General features: G+C 37.1%; 1 protein-coding gene across 1 annotated transcript in view; it reads right to left on the bottom strand.

Moving 5' to 3' along the window:
* Positions 1-16,480, bottom strand: part of SLC26A7 (solute carrier family 26 member 7) — a 306,162-nt gene that overhangs the window by 18,410 nt on the left and 271,272 nt on the right. Inside the window, exon 16 of the mRNA XM_051970834.1 lies at positions 13,959-14,007. Within this exon, the coding sequence (XP_051826794.1) occupies positions 13,959-14,007 (49 nt within the window). The remainder of the gene's footprint in view (positions 1-13,958; positions 14,008-16,480) is intronic.

Here is a 16,480-nt window from a genome sequence, read left to right as displayed (position 1 = left end):
AAAATAAATTCACATTACAAATCTTTTCTAAACAGGATGAAAGCAAGCTTGGACCATATTCAAACACAGTAGCTATAGCTGATCATTGAAGTATCTCTTAGTATAGGATAAATGTGGCTATTTCCAAACTACATACCAATACATTTAAATTTTGACAAAGAATTAACCAACATCTATGACCAGAGATCTTAATTTCATGATGACAGCACCACCTTTTCTCCTACAAAATAGACAATTAAAGTCTTTCATTCAGGATATGATCTATATATGCCTATTAAAAGCCTTCCTATGGTCCATTGATGGGTCTGATAATAAGTAATTTAGGATCAAAATTATATAGACAAAAACTTCCCCAATGATTGTCAATGGGTCACTCATTATGAACTATGTAAAAAAAAAAAAATTAGGGTCAAATAAAACTTTAAATGCAGTGTAGATAAAAGCAAAAATCATACAAGGACTCATTGTTTATAATTGCCATTTCAGTGTTCAAAATAAAAAACAACACTATTGAGTTTTCCACAACACCATTATCATAAGCAGTTTTCTTAATCCAGCTTAAAAAATCTCTAATACCCACTGATGGGATTCTGATTGCTGCTCTGAGCCCAAACCCCAGAGAAATCATTAATCATTCACTGACAAGCAGGCCAACATGTTCTGTAACCATATCATCTGGTTCAGATGTACCACAGAAAACAGCCAATAAGAAAGGCGCACCACTAGGATACAGTGCAGGATATTGGACTGCAATCCACAGAAAGGATTTTCCCCAATGTACTGCCTGCACTTTCTTTGCTTGGGTGTCGTGACTGAACTCATGCTATTTATAATATTATCAGCATACATTATTAGTCCCTTTTAACAGGTTTTTCTGTGTGCATTCAGTGCATTCACAGTTCTACCAAGGCTTTACACTTCTTCATGTTAGGTAACTCATCCTATAACCTCAAAATTTGTATATTTTGTAAAGTAATTAGCATTATTCATGAGATAAAAATCCTTGTCTTGCTTTGCTGGGAGGCTCTCTCCTTCAGGGAGGTTGGCCAGCACACTGAGTGTGTAAATCTCATCAAAAAGCCTTTACTTGGCTTACTTTCTGTCGAAGCTTGAATTCTTTCAGAGACATTGTAACACATCCCCAATACGTCAATACTACCAATAATCTGATGGTCCACGTAGCTCTCTAAGATTCTATGTTTCAGAATATTGGTGAACTACATAGAAAAGTAAACAAAATTTCCTTATCAGGTCTTATACCTGTGAAAACACAGGTAAAGATGAAAAATTTCTCAATTTTACTTCATTTCCCTTTCCTTTCTTTCCAAGAATCTTTATTTTATCCATCTCAAAAGTAAAAGTTCTGGCATCACAATTAGCTTTCAAGAGAATACTATTATCTCAGATATATATATATATATATATATATATGTAATGGCCTGAGACTTGAGTTGATGCACTGAGGTCCCAAGCACATGAGGCTAAATAGTAATTGGATCATACTCTATTAATATATATGCTTGGAGAAAGAATGACCCCCGCCCACTCTTTGTGCAAGTCCTGATGTGTTGTATAGGAAATGACATTTTTGGTGGGTGAAGGCAGGGGAGTGGAAAAGGAAGCGGAAGGAGAGACTGCTGGCTGGTGTCTTGACACAGCTGCTCGCATTGCTATCGCAACAGCCCTTCACCTCCAATCCCCCTCTGCTAGCTGGCTTCCTGTTGCAGCTGCCCATATTGCTATCGCGATCCTTCTTCACCTCTACTGAGAATAAAGATTGAAGATTTTTCCCTTAACCTAAATTCCTAACTCTGGCTGATTTTAAATACGCGGTCATCACATTTGGCGCCCAAGTGTGGGAACCAAGGACCCTGCTTTCACTGAAGAAGTCTCCAGTGGACCAGGAACTTAGGTGAGTCTAACAGACTAAACTAGTAACCTTTTTTGGCTGAAATGGGGCAGATCCTAGTTAAAGATTCTCTATCCCCCACCCCCCAGCCCCACCCAGGAGTGGCACTATAGAAAGCCTGCTTAAGCTGATAGAAGATCAAGGGCTACTTGTAACTTGGGAACAGACAGCTAGACTTCTGGGCATATTAAAACGCACCTCCCCTTGGTTCTTAGAGGAAGAGCAAATCTCTCCAGATAATTGGGCATTGGTTGGTCAACAGCTCTCCACATATTACAATGAAAACGGTCTTCATTCAATCTCCATTGAGGCATTCTATTTATACAATATAATACAGTTGGCCTTAAGATACTGTATAAGTTCTAGGAGAAAAGGAAAAAACTCTAAGAATGGCCAAATGGGGAAGCCTGAGATAAAGGAGGGAGACAAAGAACAGATTAATGACCATATCCCCACAGGGCAGGGAGACTTAAGTGAGGCTCAAGGGTGGGATGAATCTGAGGCAGCTTCAGCCCCACCTAAGGAGCAGGTAATTGACTTCCCTCTATCAACTCCACCCTCTGGGATGAAGGGAGGAGGGGTAGTGGGGGGGGGGGGCAGTGACAGCACCAGCACCTCCCCCCCAGCATCCAGCTGCTCCTATGAGTAGATTGCAAAAGGGACTAATTAAGGCCAAAGAGGAAGGGAGAAATGTATCAGAATTCCAACACCACATTTTTCCTGTAATTCAACAGTTTGATTCTTCAGGTCACGAAAGTAGAAGATACTCACCTTTTGATATAGAAATCCTCAAAGACCTGAAAAAAGCTTGCACTCTTTATGGGGCTACATCAGCTTATGTTAAGATGTTATTACAGAATTTGGCTTTTGAAATCTTGACCCCTAATGACTGGAAATCTATAGCAAGAATATGCCTAGAACCTGGACAGAACTACTTGTGGCTTTCTGAATATAGTGAGCTCTGTAGGATACAAGCCCAACAAAATAGTCAAAGTGGAGTTCATGCTGCAATCACCTGTGACCTACTAACAGGTGTAGGTCCTTATGCAGATGTTGCAGCACAAATTAGTTATTCTGTAGCAGCATATGAGCAAATTGCTGCTAATGCTATCAAAGCGTGGGCTTCTCTTCACAATAAAGATGACAAGGGTGGGGCCTTCACAAAAATAACACCAGGGCCAAATGAACCCTTTGCTGACTTTGTGGGACGTTTGCAGACAGCTATTACAAGAACAAATGGAGAAAATGCAATAACAGACATTTTGATAAAGCAACTTGCTAAGGAAAATGCTAATGAGGTTTGCAGAAGAATTATACTAGGACTGCGCAAGGATGCGCCTTTAGAGGAGCTCATAAGACGCTGTGCCACAGTGGGCACAGGTGCCTTTTATAGCCAGGCTATGATGCAGACTTCCCAAAATCCAAACATGGGAAGACAGAGTCCCTCTTGGCAAGGGACTTCCAGAGAGACTCGTAGATGCTTTCAGTGTGGAAAAGTAGGGCATCTGAAAGCTCAATGTTGGTATAGAGATAGAATGGGAAAACAAGGTGGGAGAACAAGACCCAATACCCCATGTCCAAAATGCAACAGAGGCTTCCTTTGGGCCTCAGAATGTAGACAGATTCAGGGAAGCAGGATGAGGGGCCCAGCCCCAGGGCCCAAGGCAAAAAACACTTGGGGCATGATGGCAGCCAATGGTGCACCCAGAGAGTGCCTAGAAGTCCAGTACCCAGACATGACCAATCAGCCAGGAAGCCATATGATGGGAGAAGGGGATTACACAGTCAACCAGCCAGGAAGCAACCTGATGGCAGAAGGGAATTACAATTGGGGAGAATAGAGCTGTATGCAGCTGGGACAACTGAGATACCCCCTGGAGAGGTGAAATCTGTTCCTCTTCAGCCTATGGATCCCTCCCCTCCAGGCACAGTAGGCTTGACCATTTCACCTCCTTTTTGTACGTACAAAACAGTGTCCATCCACACACTGATGTGGGAAATTGGGGAATGTGTAGATAATATCCCAGGCACTAATACAGGCAGACAATGTGTGACTTATCACCCAGGAGAAGTAGTAGCATCAGGTTTACTCATACAGAATCCTAATAAGCAACCTGGTGATAGTCACCCAGATTCTGGCCCAGACCACAAAAACCAGAAATATACTGGACAGCAGCTGTAACAGCTGACCGACCTATGCTCACCATCTATATAAATGGCCTACCATTGGAAGGATTGGTAGACACGGGTGCAGATCGTACAGTCATTAGAGGTGCCAATTGGCCCAGTCACTGGCCAAAGATTAAAGCAGATACCTATATGTCTGGAGTAGGAGGATCAATAGCAGCTGAAGTTAGTGCTGCCCCTATGAGATGGACTTTTGAAGGCAAAACAGGAGTTTTTACTCCTTTTATACTTGAAAAAATCCCCATCAATCTGTGGGGAAGAGATGTTTTACAGCAATTAGGGTTAAAAATGAGTACTTCGGTTTTTTAAGCAGGACTGCTGTTGAAGGCCTGCCAACACTTTCACCTGTTCCTATCCAATGGAAAACTGACACACCAGTGTGGATAGAACAGTGGCCCTTAGGTAGCGATAAAATTCAGGCCTTATTAGATATTGTACAGGAGCAGCTTGAACAAGGGCATTTACAACCTTCTCTAAGTCCTTGGAATTCCCCAGTGTTCGTTGTAAAAAAGAAATCTGGAAAATGGAGGATGCTCACTAATTTAAGAAAAGTGAATGAACAGATGGAAACTATGGGAACTCTTCAGCCTGGACTTCCATCTCCTACTCAATTGCCTAGAGAGTGGCCTCTTTGGGTCATAGATATTAAGGATTGTTTCTATTCTATCCCTCTGGATAAGGAGGATATGAAAAGATTTGCCTTTTCAGTGCCCAGCATTAACTTAGCTGAGCCTTATAAAAGATATGAATGGACAGTTTTGCCACAGGGAATGAAAAACAGCCCCACTATGTGTCAAATGTATGTTGCTGCTGCTCTTGCTCCAGTAAGAAAAGCATTTCCAAAAGTTATGCTGTTACATTATATGGATGATATATTGGGATGTGCTTACAGTACAAAAACTGTCCTTAAGAACAGAGAAGCTAAACACCTTAAATGATTTTCAGAAATTGATAGGAGATATCTAATGGATGCGACCAGTGTTAGGCTTGACTACCTATGAGTTACAAACATTATATGACATTTTAAGGGGAAACAGTGCTTTAAATTCACCACACCAGCTTACAAAAGAAGCTCAAGAGGCTTTGAGAAAAGTTGAACTGGCTTTATCCAATGTGGTTGAAAGAGTCACTCAAAAACCCTTGGAAATAACAGTTTTTGCCACACAAGAGGCACCAACAGCAGTCCTTCATCAAGGAGACAGTGTGATAGAGTGGGTGAACCTCCTGGCACAACCAGAACAAAGCCTTACTCCTTACCCAGTGCTTGTGGCTAGAATTTTATTAAAAGCCATTAAGCGAGCAGTACAATTATCTGGGATAAGACCTGATAAGATATACACCTTTTAAACCAATACACAAATTAATGTGTGCTGTGAGACCATCCCCGAGTAGCAAATTTTATTAACCATGGCTCCAAATTTTGCACATAGGTCTCCATTAAAGACAACTGCATAATTGGCAATGGATTTTTGAGGAGAAGGTTTCTAAGGTTCCTCTTAAAGGACCAACTATCTTTACAGATGCATCCAAACACAATATTTGTGCTGTATACTCTTGTGACTTAACTATAATGAGAGTAGTCAGAACTCCTTTTCAGTCCACTCAGCACAACAAATTATATGCGATCATGTAGCTCTCACTTATTACCCAGGAGACATAAATATAATATCTGATTCAGCCTATTCAGTAGGTGTGGTACAAAGAATTGCCATAGCCCAAATAAAATTTGCAGCTTCTAAGACATATCAGCTCTTTAAGGAACTTCAGGAGCAAGTGAGAAAGCATCCAGGAAAGATTTCTATCTTGGATGTCCACTCACATGGTGGACTTCCAGGTCCTATTTTTGATGGGAATTCAAAGGCAGATAGCCTTTTAACTATGTTAGCCCGTATGCCTTTATTTCAGGAGGCCCAGGAATCCCATTCTAAGTACCATCAGGCTGCTCGAGCTTTGCATTTACAATTTGGGATAACAAAAGAGTCAGCTAGGAGCATAGCAAAAGGCTGTACAGCTTGCCTTCCTTTCCACTTTCCTACACCGCCTCCAGGAAAGACCCCTCGTGGTTTGAGACCCAATGAAATCTGGCAAATGGATGTGACCCATTATAAATCTTTTGGTCGTCTGTCTTTTATCCATGTTGTGGTAGACACCTTTTCAGGATTCACTAGCAGCAAAAGAAACAGCCCGAGTGGTCACTGAATTCCTCACACAAGCATTTGCCATTATGGGTGTGCCACAAGCAATAAAAACAGATAGTGGTCCTGCATACACCTCCAAACATTTTGCACACTTTTGTGCACAGTATAAGATTTTACACACCACTGGCATACCCTTTAATCCTCAAGGACAGGCAATAGTAGAGAGGAGAAAGAGAGACAATAAGACGCTGCTCCAAAAACAAAAGAAAGGGGGAGCCACAGGTAACCCTAGAGAACTTCTAGATCTAGCCCTTTATACTATTAACTTCTTGATTTTTGACAAAGATGCACTGGCTCCGGCAGACAGGTTTTATAACCCACCAGAAGGGCATGTCCAGTGCGAGCAGCTCCACTATCTTTAGATAATTGCCAGGTGATGTGGAGAGACCCAGAAAGTGGTGAATGGAAGGGACCAGATAGGTTAACTGCTTGGGGGAGAGGGTTTGCTTGTATCTCTACAGGTGGAGAAGGAATCAGATGGGTGCCAACGAGTCGTATTCGCCTTGTCCATCGCAGAGAGACAGAGCAGACCCTTGAAACAAAGGCGAAGACCCAAGAAATATCGGGGGGTTCTGTTGCTGATTGTGCTCACCATTGAAAGAGCATGGCAGTTATGGTGTTTGACTCATGGACATAGAAAATTGTTGGACTTGAAAACCCTCAGGAATCATTGGATTTTTTGAGACATAAGACTTGAAAGCCCTCAGGAATCATTGGATTTTCTGAGAAATGATAAGACTCTTATAGGACTTCAAAATCTGCTGGAATCATTGGATTCCTTAACACATAAAAAAACTTTTGCAGGACTTTAAAAACTTGGGGGGGATCATTGGATTCCCTGATATGTGAAGCAATGGACAATAGATTGGTTTTGGATGATCTCTTGGCTGCTGAAGAAGGCGTATGTGTGACTGCTGTTTACATACTCTCCTTCTAGGATTTCTGGCCATCTTTTACAACACCATGTTGATTTATATTGTTTTTATACCGTTACTTGGGTGTACAATTCATGTTTGTTACACCACATCAAGCCTGCACTGACTGTGGGGAGAGTCATCACTAATAGCCTCTGCATTATTGCTATGTGCTTGTGTAATACCTCCCATACTGATGGGTTTGTGCATAATAAGACTCTTCAGCCCAGAAACCCGCTAGCAACCCCCACTTGCTTTTGGTAGTTTTCATCTGCCTTCCTGAGATTTCAGGGAGGGCATGATTATCTCCTTTTTAGTGCTTTCACCTCCCTTCCTGAGAAGTCAGGGGGGTCATGATCAGCTACTTTTCGGTGCATTCACCTCCTTTCCTGAGAAATCAGGGAGGATGTGATCACCTCCCCTTGGGGGCTCTGACCTCCCTGAGGAGTCAGGGATGGCATGACCACCTCTGTTCTAAAATAAAAGAAAGCGGGAGATGTAATGGGCTGAGGCTTGAGTTGATGCACTGAGGTCCCAAGCACATGAGGCTAAATAGTAATTGGACCATACTCTATTAATACATATGCTAAAAGAATGGCCCCTGCCCACTCTTTGTGCAAGTCCTGATGTGTTGTATAGGAAATGACGTTTTTAGTGAGTAGAGGCAGGGGAGTGGGAAGGGAAGCGGAAGGAGAGACTGCTGGCTGGCGTCTTGACACAGCTGCTCACATTGCCATTATGACGGCCTTTCATCTCCAATCCCCCTCTGCTAGCTGGCTTCCTGTTGCAGCTGCTCATATTGCTATCACAATCCTTTTATACCTCTTCACTTCAATAAAGATTGAAGATTTTCCCTTAACCTGAATTCCTGACTCTGGCTGATTTTAAATATGCAGTCATTACACACACACACACACACACACACACACACACACACACACATACACACACACACACACACACACACACACATACACACACATATATATAAAACTATACGTATGTATAATTATATATGTGTACATATATAGACACACATATACATGTATATACACACATATAGTTATCCTTTATCCACATTATAGGGAGCAAGGTACAGTACAGTGCCCCTATGACCTAGAAAATCTATGTAAAATTTTTTTGGTCCTCCTTTCATACCAGAGAAGTCTGAGTTATTTCCTTTTCTTGGAGGGTGGGGAGGACATTACAGAACCTTATTGCAAAATTTGGATTTTTTTAAAATGCCTTTCTGAGTTTCCAAACTTTTTCTATATCAATCACTGGCCTTCAATTGTCATCTGAAGATTACACAAAACTGCTCCAAAATTCCCACTTAATTTCTTATGCCAAACCACAATATTATTGAAACTGTAATGGGGAAAGTAGTGATAAGGAAGGGATAGATAACTGTATATATCTTTTGTTTGCACATAGTGAGAGAAATAGTTATTAATAACCAACAATTTGGGGAAATCCAGAGTTCTCCCATTCTTCTAATGTCCTGATTTTAACAAGTAAAAAGTTCAGTTTCTTGGAGGACATTACTAATAATGAGATTGAATTAATTCTCCGCAATCTTACTCAGACCTGACCTAACCTTACAAGGTATTTAATCTAAGGTAGAGAAGCTCATTATGTTCTACTCAGATTTGGAGGGGGATAAATTCTTTGATTAGCTGTCCCTAAACTAGTGTTGATCTGGATATAGAGATGAAACTTTCTGTCCAAGAATAATATCATGTCACTCTCAGCCCCTTATTTTAATATAGCCCATAGTTATCCTTTATCCACATTATAGGGAGCAAGGGTACAGTACAGTGCCCCTATGACCTAGAAAATCTATGTAAAATTTTTTTGGCCATATTAATAATCAAATTAACAAAAACCATATGATCATCTCAATAGATGCAGAAAAAGCATTTGATAAAATCCAACATCCATTCCTATTAAAAACTCTTGAGAGTATAGGAATAAATGGACTTTTCCTTAAAATAATCAGTAGCATCTATTTAAAACCAGCAGTAAGCATCATATGTAATGGGGACAGACTGCAACCATTCCCAATAAGATCAGGAGTGAAACAAGGTTGTCCACTATCACCGTTACTATTTAATATTGTATTAGAAATGCTAGCTTTGGCAATAAGAGTTGAGAAAGAGATTAAAGGAATAAGAATAGGCAATGAGGAAACCAAATTATCACTCTTTGCTGATGATATGATGGTATACTTAGAGAACCCCAGAGACTCTACTAAAGAGTTATTAGAAATAATCCACACCTTTAGCAAAGTTGCAGGATACAAAATAAACTCACATAAGTCATCAGCATTCTTATATATCACTAACAAAACCCAATAGTTAGAGTTACAGAGAGAAATTCCATTTAAAGTAACTACTGATTGTATAAAATATTTAGGAATCTATCTGCCAAGGGAAAAATCAGAAACTTTATGAGCAAAACTACAAAACACTTTCCACACAAATTAAGTCTGATCTAACCAACTGGAAAAATATTAAATGCTCTTGGATTGGACGAGCAAATATAATAAAGATGATCATACTACCTAAACTAATCTATTTATTTAGCGCTATACCAATCAGAATCCCCAAAAACTATTTTGATGACCTAGAAAAAATAACAACAAAGTTCATATGGAAAAACAAAAGGTCAAGAATTTCAAGGGAATTAATAAAAAAAACCAAATGAAGATAGCCTAGCTGTACCAGATCTAAAATTATATTATAAAGCAGCAGTTACTATAACCATCTGGTATTGGCTAAGAAATAGACTAGTTGATCAATGGAATAGGTTAGGTTCAAAGGACAAAACAGCCAATAACTTTAATAATATAGTGCTTGACAAACCCAAAGATCCCAGTTTTGGGGATAAGAACGCATTATTTGACAAAAATTGCTGGGAAAAGTGGAAATTAGTATGGCAGAAACTAGGCATTGACTCACACTTAACACTGTACACCAAGATAAGGTCAAAATGGGTTCATGACCTAGGCATAAAAAATGAGATTATAAATACATTGGAAGAGCATAGGATAGTTTACCTCTCAGACCTGTGGCAGAGGGAGGAATTTATGACCAAAGAAGAACTAGAGATCACCATTGACTACAAAATAGAAAATTTGGATTATATCAAATTGAAAAGTTTTTGTACAAACAAAACAAATGCAGACAAGATTAGAAGGGAAATAATAAACTGGGAAAACATTTTTACAGTCAAAGGTTCTGATAAAGGCCTCATTTCCAAAATATATAGAGAATTGACTCTAATCTATAAGAAATCAAGCCACTCTCCAATTGATAAATGGTCAAAGAATATGAACAATTCTCAGACAAAGAAATTAAAACTATTTATAGACATATGAAAATATGCTCCAAATCATTATTAATCAGAGAAATGCAAATTAAGACAACTCTGAGATACCACTACACACCTGTCAGATTGGCTAGAATGACAGGGAAAGATAATGCAGAATGTTGGAGGGGATGTGGGAAAACAGGGACACTGATACATTGTTGGTGGAATTGTGAATGAATCCAACCATTTTGGAGAGCAATTTGGAACTATGCTCAAAAAGTTATCAAACTGTGCATACCCTTTGATCCAGCAGTGTTTCTACTGGGCTTATACCCCAAAGAGATACTAAAGAAGGGAAAGGGATCTGTATGTGCCAAAATGTTTGTGGCAGCCCTTGTTTGTAGTGGCTAGAAGCTGGAAAATGAATGGATGCCCATCATTTGGAGAATGGTTGAGTAAATTGTGGTATATGAATGTTATGGAATATTATTGTTCTGTAAGAAATGACCAGCAGGATGAATACAGAGAGTCTTAGAGAGACTTACATGAAGTGATGCTAAGTGAAATGAGCAGAACCAGGAGATCATTATATACCTCAACAATGATATTGTTTGAGGATGTATTCTGATGGAAGTGGATCTCTTCGATAAAGAGAGCTAATTCAGTTTCAATTGATCAAGGATGGACAGAAGCAGCTACACCCAAAGAAAGAACACTGGGAAATGAATATAAACTGTTTGCATTTTTGTTTTTCTTCCCGGGTTATTTTTACCTTCTGAATCCAATTCTCCCTGTGCAACAAGAGAACTGTTCAGTTCTGCACACATATATTGTATCTAGGATATACTGTAACCTACTTAACATGTAAAGGACAGCTTGCCATCTGGGGGAGGGGGTGGAGAGAGGGAAGGGAAAAATCGGAACAGAAGTGAGTGCAAGGATTAATGCTGTAAAAATTACCTTGGCATGGGTTCTGTCAATAAAAAGTTATTTTTAAAAAAATGAAACAAAATTTAAAAAAATATATATATATATATCCCCCATACTGTCTTAAAGTCAGTTAAATGCTATTCATCTTCTAAAAGAACATATAATCCTGAGCCTGCCACCCTAAGAGAGATGGGCAAATAACAGACTTTTATTAATAACATGCTAGTCTTATTAATAAAATGATTAAATTATCCAGAAACGATGTCTCTCAAGCCTTTTTAATTGCCACAAGATAACCTTTCTATTAGACAATAAGTAATTTGAGAGAAGGACTTATTTTATGTTTGTTTTTTACCTCTTTATATTCCTATAATGTAGCATGGTGCCTATCATACTGACAGTACTAATAATAATTGTTGTTCAATTGTGCCCATTTCTTCAAAACATCTTTTGGGACTTTCTTGGCAAAAATGCCAGAGTAGTTTACCATTTCTTTCTCTAACTCACTTTACAGATTAGGAACTAAGGCAAACAGGGTTTACCCAGATTCACATGTTATTAAGTGTCTGAAGGCAGACAAACTCCAGGTTTTGCACTCTATCCACTGCACCAGCTAGCTGCCATCATCATCATCATCATCACTAGTATTTACAGTGTTTCAAGTTTTGCAAAGCACTTTACAAATGTTATCACATTTGATTTTTACAACAATAATGTGAGGTAAATGCTATTATTAATCCCATTTTACAAATGTGGAAGTAGGCTGATTGAGACTAAGTCATTTGTTTAAGGTCAAAGAGCTAAGTATCAAGGAAAGATTTGAATTGCTATTTACCTGAGAAAACTGAACGATATTTTTAAAGCTACCCTTTCTTTTTATTATCTGGTTATTACTTATGAATATGACATATTAGGCTTAATTATACTGATATATGCTTTGATTTGCCATTGAATTTTTGAGTGTTGCCACAATCTCCTGTTGTATAAAAGATATTATACCATATACCAAGATAAAAATCTAAATGATTATATAATCTAGACATAAAGAGAGGTTTTACAAGAAAATTACAACATGGAACATATTACTAATCAGATTTATAGATAGATTATTAATTTATGAATAAACAAGAGATAGAGTATAAAGTTAGGTATAAAATAGATAGTTTTATTACATTAAATTAAAAAGGTTTTTGCACAAATAAAACAAATGTAGCCAAGATCAGAAAAAAAGAAAAAAATTGGGGGAGAAATTTAATAGACACTTTTTAAGATAAAGGTCTTATCTAAAAATCTATAAAGAAATTTGTCAAATGTATGAAAACAACAATCATTCCCCTATTGATAAATCACATCAGGCATAACAAGCAGTTTTCCAATGAAAAAATCAAAACACTTTTTAGTTATACAAAAAATTATCTAAATCATTTTTGATTAGAGAAATGCACATTAAAAGAACGTTGAGAAAAATTTTATATGTATCAGATTGCCTAAAATGATAGAAGGGTAAAGTAACAAATGTTTAAGGGAATGTGGAAAAATTGGAATACTTTATTAATTGTTGGTGGAATTATGGTGGAATCCAACCATTTTGGAGAGCAATCTAGAATTATCTCCAAATAGTTATTAAACTCCCTGTGTTCCTTTAACCCAGTAATATCACTACTTAGTCTATTTCCCAAGTTGATTAGAGGAAAGGGGAAAGAACCCAAATGTTCTAAGATGTTTATGGCAGCTCTTTTTGTGGTGGCAAAGAATTAGAAATTGCAAGGATGTCCATCAATTGAGGAATGGCTGATTAAATTGTAGTAAATTATTGTTAAGGAACATAACTGTGCTATAAAAAATGATGAGCTCAATTATTTTTTTAAAAAACATGAAAAGATTTGCATGATATAATAAAGAGGAAAATTAGCAGAAGCAGTAGAATACTACGTACAGTAACAGCAATATTGTTTTAAGAGCAATTTTAAACAAATAAGTTATTTTTGACTATTAATTAATTACAAATACCCAAATTAACTATAAAGGACATATGAAGAAAGATATTATCTGTGTCCAGAGAAAGAACAAATAAATAGTAAAATGTATAAAACACACATACACACACATACACATACACACACATATATACACATAAACCTATGTGTATCTAATTGTAGCTATCTGTGTGGGAGGGGGAGAAAAAAAGAAAAAATAAATTTACATGATAATATTGTTGTTTATTTATAAAAGAAATGGTAAATTGTGCACAGTAGATTTGCAGTTTCGAGTGCAATCATCTTTTTTATTGTACCATATTACAGAAATGCTTGTTCTATTCCATAACTTTTTAAAAAGATATTTCAGTATATGAAAATGTCTTACTTTGAGAGAATTAAATGCATTTCACAAACAAAACAATCAGAAAATTAAAACAAAAAATAAAAACTTGCATCTCCCCCTTCACCTTGATTCCACTATTATTTAGGTTAGATTATTTTTAATTCACTGAATAAATGATTAACTTACCATTGAAGGTACCATTGGAAGTAGAATTGAGCAATGTATTTTGTTCACACTGAAAAGTAAACAATATGTAAGAGAAACAGTTTATTTCAAGTACTAGTTCTTATGTCTCAATCCATACCATCCTTCTCAACTTTTCAGGTTAAAAAGAAAATCAAATTTTCCTCAATACAAAAAGTATATGCTAAGGGCTTAATATATATAAAAGATCCTGTCCTATACAAAGACAAAATAAACAAACAAGTGAACAAACAAAATTATCTTTGTCTCAAGGATTTTATATTCTCCTAAGAGATACAAAAAACTATATAGGTTAATAGAGCTAAAGACCACCTATTTGTGTTTTTGTTTTAACCTACTTTTCATGAGAGCATTTTGGGGTTTCCTTAGCAAAAGTACTAGAGTTGTTTGCCATTTCCTTCTCCAGATCATTTTATAGATGAGAAAACTTTGAGTGACACAACTGGTAAGTGTTTGGGGCCAGATTTGAATTCAGGAAGAAAAATCTCCCTGATTCCAAACTCAGTGCTCTATCCAAGTGTCTCTTAGAAAAGAATATAAGTTGAATAGAGAGTGGAATAGAATTGAAAGGGAACAGAGTTATGTTCCAAGTCACAGATATATTGTCATTTATATTAAACCAGGAATCAATCTGGGGTACATAGATCCTTTGAGGGTTTGTGAATAGATCTCAAGGAGCCTATGAATTTGGAAGGAGAAAAATTCACTTATTTTTCCATAAATTTAGTACTTTCTTCTTTTATGAATATAGGCAATAAATATTATTCTTGGAGGGGGGGGGTGTCAAGGACTTCACCAGACTAGCAAAGGGATTCATGACACACACACAAAAACTATTAAGAATCACTGCCAATGACTGAATCATAATTTACCTAGTTCAAAAATCAATATCAATGGAAATGAATACTCAATTAATATCAGGACAAAAACTCAATGCTCATCTGTGGAACTTCATGCCAAGGTATTGTTTCTCTCTTATGGAAATTCTGTAGTGTGAAAATCTGGGTCAGGATTCTGACATTATAACATATTCCCAAATGACAATTAGTTTACCTGGGGGAAACAGTAAAAGCTTTTGCCTGCCAATAGATATTGTCTCCAATATCTCCTTCCACCTGATGAAATTATATCCCATTTATTTTTCAAAGGAGAATCTTAAGATTATGAGAAAGGGAATGAACCATACAAAGAATCTAGACCAACCCCTTATCTTAATAGATAAGATAAGATGTTCTAATGTTGCTTAGCTGGTAAGTAAAGTTTTCATAACTACCCCACTCTCATCTTTCTTCATACTCCCACTATTCTTGACTCCAAAAATACCCTAAATAATCAAAAAGAATTGTTTTTGTTTTTTAAATAAACAAGAACTGGATAACATCTTAAATTGCCAAAGTATCAGCTTTAACTTGGTTGAATCTGGAAAGGCACAAAATGTTAATTCAACTCAATGACATTCACCCAAAAGAGTTTCAATTTTCCCTAAACTCAGGACAATATTTATCATAGAAAAAGAATTTGAGAAAAAGTCTCCATCTTAATTGCAAAGACTGAGTACTTTCTATGTGGAAGGGATTGTGGAAGGCACTGAGGGAAATACAAAATCAGTGACTAGCTTTAACCAAGTGCTTACTATGGTTCAGGCATTATTCTAAAAGCCAAGAATATAAAGAAAGGCAAAAAGATGATGCCTATTTTTAAAAAAACTCACATTCTCATGGGAAAGACAACACAAATAATTACATACAAACAAGCTATAGGCAGTATAAATTAAAATAGTCTTAGAGGGGAGGTACTGGAGTGAATGTGGAAAGGTCTCCTTCAGAAGACACTCAGCTTGAGCTGAGTTTTAAGAGTCTACATAAACTGCAAATTAGAGATGAAGAGGGTAAGCATTCCAAATATGGGGGTAGCTAATATATAAGAAACATTTTTAGTGTGAGTGTTTACACTTCCAAAATCAGCAAACATTACAAATCAGGGCTTCATTTATTGTTTTTTTCACAAAGAAAGTGATTAACAATATAATAATAATGAAGATTAAAAAGTGTTTGTGCTTTTTGGCGAGCGGGTTGTTAAATATTTACCATCAAAATCATGGTCAGAGGGCCCAATGAAAGGATCTTGATGAAATTATACAAAACAAATATGAAAGATTAAGGAATTTTAGCGCTCATGGATATGAAAAAAGAAGAGTTGGGGGTAATAAAAACAAGATGCATCCATAGTCCCTGTCCTCTTGGAGTTTTTAATCTACCTGGGAGATAAAACACATACACAGTAAAAATCAATTAACAATAAAAAATGATATATGTTCAGTGTCATATGAACGGTATTCTAATTAATCAGAAAAAGGAGAAAAGATTATAGGCTAATTTGTTCAGGGCACTTTTCACTGTTAAAATAGGATATATGAGATAGATCTTAAGGATTCAATTATTGTAGATGCAAAGAAAGATGATTCATTCAAACTAAAATGAAAATTCAGTTAGATTATTTGTGAC

This window comes from Antechinus flavipes, chromosome 1 (genome assembly GCF_016432865.1).
Source record: "Antechinus flavipes isolate AdamAnt ecotype Samford, QLD, Australia chromosome 1, AdamAnt_v2, whole genome shotgun sequence".
Classification (NCBI taxonomy): Eukaryota; Metazoa; Chordata; class Mammalia; order Dasyuromorphia; family Dasyuridae; genus Antechinus; species Antechinus flavipes.
Note: the sequence above shows the minus strand (reverse complement) of the source record. Positions and strands in the feature narration are given on the sequence as shown.